This window comes from Sardina pilchardus, chromosome 2, assembly GCF_963854185.1.
Source record: "Sardina pilchardus chromosome 2, fSarPil1.1, whole genome shotgun sequence".
Taxonomy (NCBI): domain Eukaryota; kingdom Metazoa; phylum Chordata; class Actinopteri; order Clupeiformes; family Clupeidae; genus Sardina; species Sardina pilchardus.
In genome coordinates this window covers 16,454,759-16,459,972 of record NC_084995.1, presented here as the reverse complement: position 1 = coordinate 16,459,972, position 5,214 = coordinate 16,454,759, and the positions used below count along the sequence as shown (strand labels likewise).

General features: G+C 45.8%; 1 protein-coding gene across 1 annotated transcript; it reads left to right on the top strand.

Moving 5' to 3' along the window:
* Positions 1–211: 211 nt before the first annotated feature.
* On the top strand, positions 212–1,796 carry adra2c (adrenoceptor alpha 2C). The gene has a single exon (XM_062554619.1). It carries the CDS (start codon positions 226–228, stop codon positions 1,564–1,566), a length of 1,341 nt encoding a protein of 446 aa, XP_062410603.1. The 5' UTR covers positions 212–225; the 3' UTR covers positions 1,567–1,796.
* The last annotated feature ends 3,418 nt before the right edge of the window (positions 1,797–5,214 follow it).

The following is a 5,214-nucleotide window of genomic DNA, read 5'->3' as shown; positions in this document are numbered from 1 at the left end:
ACAGTAACATTGGGACGTTTGGAGGATACGAAAAAACATCGTTAATTCAAATTGAATGCACTTGTATTCAAAGAAGATGGGACATGGACGAAATAAGAATAAGAGAGGTAAGACAGTTCGCAGAGACTGTGCTTTTTTCCCTCATAGACAAGCTAAGTGAAAATATTGGCAGTTAATCGCGGTGGACATTTTTCCATTTTTGTGCATAACTATATACCATTCGAGATGGATTTTCTAAATTTATCCAGTGATGCGGAAAATGCATCCATAACCAGTTCCAATTCCACAAGAAGCCAGTACTCCTTGGCCACTATCTACGGGCTTACGGGATTAGTGGGCTTTCTCATATTGTTTACAATTGTCGGAAACGTTTTGGTGGTAATCGCTGTGCTAACAAGCAGGGCGCTCAAACCTCCCCAGAACCTTTTCCTGGTGTCTCTGGCCAGTGCAGACATTCTGGTGGCAACATTAATCATACCATTCTCATTAGCCAACGAACTTATGGGCTATTGGTTTTTCGGAAAAGTTTGGTGTGACATTTATCTGGCACTAGACGTCCTCTTCTGCACCTCCTCAATTGTCCACTTGTGTGCCATCAGCCTGGATCGCTACTGGTCCGTCACACAGGCGGTGGAGTACAACCTCAAACGGACGCCCCAAAGGGTCAAGGCTATGATTGTGGTGGTGTGGCTGATCTCTGCTGTGATCTCTTTCCCGCCTCTCATCTCCATGGACCGCGACGACAGCAGTGGGGATGCCCTGGCACCCACGTGCCAGCTGAACGACGTGACGTGGTACATACTGTACTCCAGCATCGGCTCCTTCTTCGCGCCCTGCGTCATCATGATCCTGGTCTACATCCGCATCTACCAGGTGGCCAAGAAGCGGAGCCGGAGCATGTCGGAGAAGCGGCAGGAGGCCGAGGGGGAGAAGGGCGGAGGAGGCGACGGGGCCGAGCTGGAGAACGGCATGGGCCAGCGCAACCTGTGTCGGGGCAACAGCACGGACAAGGAGAACGGCCACTGCGCCTCCCCGAAACCCACCGACGACGACCTGGACTTGGACCTGGAGGACAGCAGCTCGTCTGACGAGAAGAGCAAAAAGCCACACCACCACCACCACCACCACCACTCCAACAAACAGAACCCCGAGCTGCCCTGCAAGAAGGAGGCGAGAGCCAGCCGCAAGGACAGCTCCAGCTCCAAGCAGTCCAGCCGCAAGTCCAGGGCCAGCGGCAAGTCCCTGGACCTGTTCTCCTCGCGGAGGAAGCGACGGAGCACCGTCTCCAAGAAGAAGATCTCCCAGGCCCGGGAGAAGCGCTTCACCTTCGTCCTGGCCGTGGTCATGGGCGTGTTCGTGGTCTGCTGGTTCCCCTTCTTCTTCAGCTACAGCCTGTACGGCATCTGCCGAGAGCCCTGCGCCATCCCCGAGACCCTCTTCAAGTTCTTCTTCTGGATCGGCTACTGCAACAGCTCCGCGAACCCGGTGATCTACACCATCTTCAACCAGGACTTCCGCCGGGCCTTCCAGAAGATTCTGTGCAAGTCCTGGAAGAGGTCGTTCTGAGTCGTAAAGGAGAATTTATGGAGCCCGTTGCCTCTAATGCGATCATGCCCAGTGCACAGTGCTTGATCAGATGATATGGGCCAAGACAGACGGTGTCCGGTGGATGGGTCCTGTTCAGCTAATGTGTTTGGCTTCCCTCCGTAGGCCTTGACAATCTCCATGTGACTGATGTACACCGTGTGTGTGTGTGTGTGTGTGTGTGTGTGTGTGTGTGTGTGTGTGTGTGTGTGTGTGTGTGCGTGTGTGTGTGTGTGTGCGTGTGTGTGTGTGTCTAATGTGCTGTGCTTGGTGCAGGGTGGCAAGCAGTTGTCCTGTGGGCTGGGAAGCCAGCAGGGTATTTTAGGAGGTGCCCATCCACTCTGTTTCACTCGATCACCATTAACACGCAGCTCTGCCATGTTAATGATGTCCCGAGGCACTGTTCAGTATCAGGAGACTGTTTTTATGATGACTTTGCACATATGTCTTTAGTGTCCTTGTGTCTCTGCGATGCAACAACCTGACATATAATTCAGATCTGGAGGGAGGGGGGAAAAAAGCAGACACTTTTATATTCTTTCCTGTCCTCAGTAAGACAAAATGGACACCTCAGGTTACCTTGAGAAAGAGAGAGCGAGAACAAAATGATCTACACAAAACTCTTGTTTCCACCCTAAATGGCAAATGTATTCTGTGGACTTCCCTCTGCTGTGACAGCGGATCACTTAATGCTCCTGTGGGATTTGATTTCTGACAAAACAGGAATCCGAGACTGATCCCTGGCTCAGTGTTTCTGATCTGTCTTGCTAACAGCATCCTCTCACTGACTCCCTGACTCACTCTTTGTCTTTCTTTGTGATGCCATTGAAATAAGTAAAACAATCTAAATATATATCTATAATATATATATATATGATATTTATATACAATTATTGTTATTTATTCATTTATTGATCGATTGGTTTATTCCTACTACAAGCCCCTAAGATATATCATATGGCTCTAGCCTCATGTGTATATATACAGTATATATGTTTATACAGGTTTTACTGTCTGGTGTTGTGTGGATAATGACACCAGTATTGACCTGGGGACTTGATGTTTTCTCTACCCTTACTTGCCTTGATGGATGTTGTACATTTCCTTTCTTTTGTTTTGGAAAGATTCTGCTCATGTTCTGCTCAGCTTTGTCCAACCCCTAAGCACACAAACACAGAGCAAGAAGCAAGAGAAGGAATGACAGTGGTTAAAGGGGGTCAGTATCACTTCATATGTTTACTGGCGAGTTGAAAACAAATTTGTGGTTGCGTGGTTACACACAGAGAGCATGCACTGAGCTAGGCCCTCTGGCACTCTCTGCCACAGGGAGCGATTTTGAACAAACTCCAGATTCCAGATGCAGTTGTTGAGTCGTGTCATTTTACTACAAAGGCTGCTGACCTCCACTTATAACAAAGTGGCTATTTTAAGCTGTTGGCTACATTCACAAATAAAGTAAAGAAAACGCCATAACGCCTTGATGCATGTCATTTCACAGTGGGGAGTGTGGAGTGGGGGGGTTGGCATACCAGCAGACATCCAGAACAGCTTCATCTACAATGTTTTCCATCCGTCTCCATTTGTCTCTGATTAAGCATCTTCAGAGATCTCTGCTGGAGCGAACACACACACTCTGTCTCATTTTACACATTTCTCTGTCTTGGGCTAAGTGATGTTCAGACACTGAATAATGATATTCGTAAGCAATTAAAACCAAACCAGGCAGGAGCTGGCGTTGGGCTGAGCAGCACTGCTCCTTGTCTGTCTTTGGGGGGGATACCTAGCAGCATGCTGAGGCACTGGCCCTTGATATTGCCTGGAGGTGAAATTGGAACGCTTTGGTCCTTTGTGAATTTGGCATGTGATGATTTATTCTTTATTTCATTACTCAAAATTAAATTGTTTGTTGGATGTATCCTTTAGAGTAATGTTTCTCTCCATCTTCATTTCTTTTTGACTCGCCTGGGAAACTCTGCCGTGGACCTGAGACAGTCCCTTTCTGATTAAGACATTTCAATTTTCAGCAATCTTCAAGAGAGTTGCTTAATTTGACACATTAAAGGGTCGCCGCTCTTACAAGGCTCCTCTAAGGAGTAGACCATTCAGATGCCTGACTTCCAGCTGCACAACAATTACTTTTTTTTTTGTAACTTTACTTTTTGATGTGCTTAAGGAGCGCCCCAAAGGGCAGCACAGTATTTCAGTATGGTTTGGAATAAAAGTACAGCTCTCCTATGAAACACTCAGAAAGGCCTTCACATCGCTGCAGAGGCGGAAAAAGGCCAAAAGAATCCCTGTACTCTCATGTGATGTTAATGTGGTTCACTGAAGTCAATGACTCCTCCTTCGTTCAGCTCCAGCAACTAAGAGTGGGCCGAGAGCATCTATGTGGATAACTCATTACAAATTCAAAATTCCCTCTGTATGTTTATGGTATACATTTAGGCATGGTGATTCTATATTTATATTGAGTGTCTGATGACTAACCAGTTCTCCTGCTTGATATGAGGGTGAGGGGTATGCATGTCTTGATATAATCTCCCCGTGCAGTGTTCTGTGATGATAGTTCAAAGGTCGCCCACACACAGTAGTCATACACATGCAGTATGACTTTTTCAAAGCAGTCAACTCTGCATGACCCTGATTCGTGTGAGATTATGGTAAAGTCATGACTTCCTCATAGATGGATCATGGCATGCTGGCTTGCTAGAGAGAATTTAGACATGGAACACATATAGTTCCCTGTTTCCACTGGGTGTACTGAGACTTAGTCACTGCGAAGAACATGTCAATTTAAAAGTCGATAATTTACATTCATTTGTCAACAGTAACTAAAACGGCTAGTGTTTTTGAAATGAACAGAACGCTGTTTAACAACTTTTGTTTATGGTATTTTGTTGGCTGCGCTTTGCCACAAAACAAATGGAACGTAAACAGAGAATGTAAATGTCAGACAATAAAACACAGCAAATCGGCATAATCAAGTCAGCCCACTAGGCAGCAGCATCCGGAGGCAAGTTTCCAGTCAGGGATGCAATCTGGGGTACAGTCTACTTTAACTGCCTTGAGTTTACAAACAACATAATTCAGCATAATTCAGATGCAGCAATGAGAGCTATTACGTTGGAGGAGTGGCTGTTGAACAACAGACATGAAAACATTAACTTTTCAGTGTGAATAAATGCATCCCGATTTTGGAGGGCTCATTTTTGTAGAGGCTGCAACTAAACCTCATAGGCCTACATGATGGAGAGGTGCATGCAATGTTATGACAGCACCAACTTTGTGTTTTCTATCACAGTGGCCATAGAAACTTTTAAATTACCTCAGTTGCTGAGTTAAGACCTTAATGTTGCTGCACAACTTGCTGTTCCTCAAGTTAAAAAGCCTCACCGCCCCCAGTTCCTCTGTTAAACATGAAGACAGCTTCTTATCTTATCCCATTTTAGTCTCCTATCCCCACCCTCTCAAGCCTGGAGATAAAACCTCCTTTACTTTGCCAATCATGTCTAGGAGATTGCACTGAAATTGATTTATTCAACAAAAAAAAGAGAAAGAAAGAAAGAAAAGACAAAGTACTCCAGGCCTTGTGAAATCTTGATTTCTTTCCTCTTGTATCCCTGAGAAAAT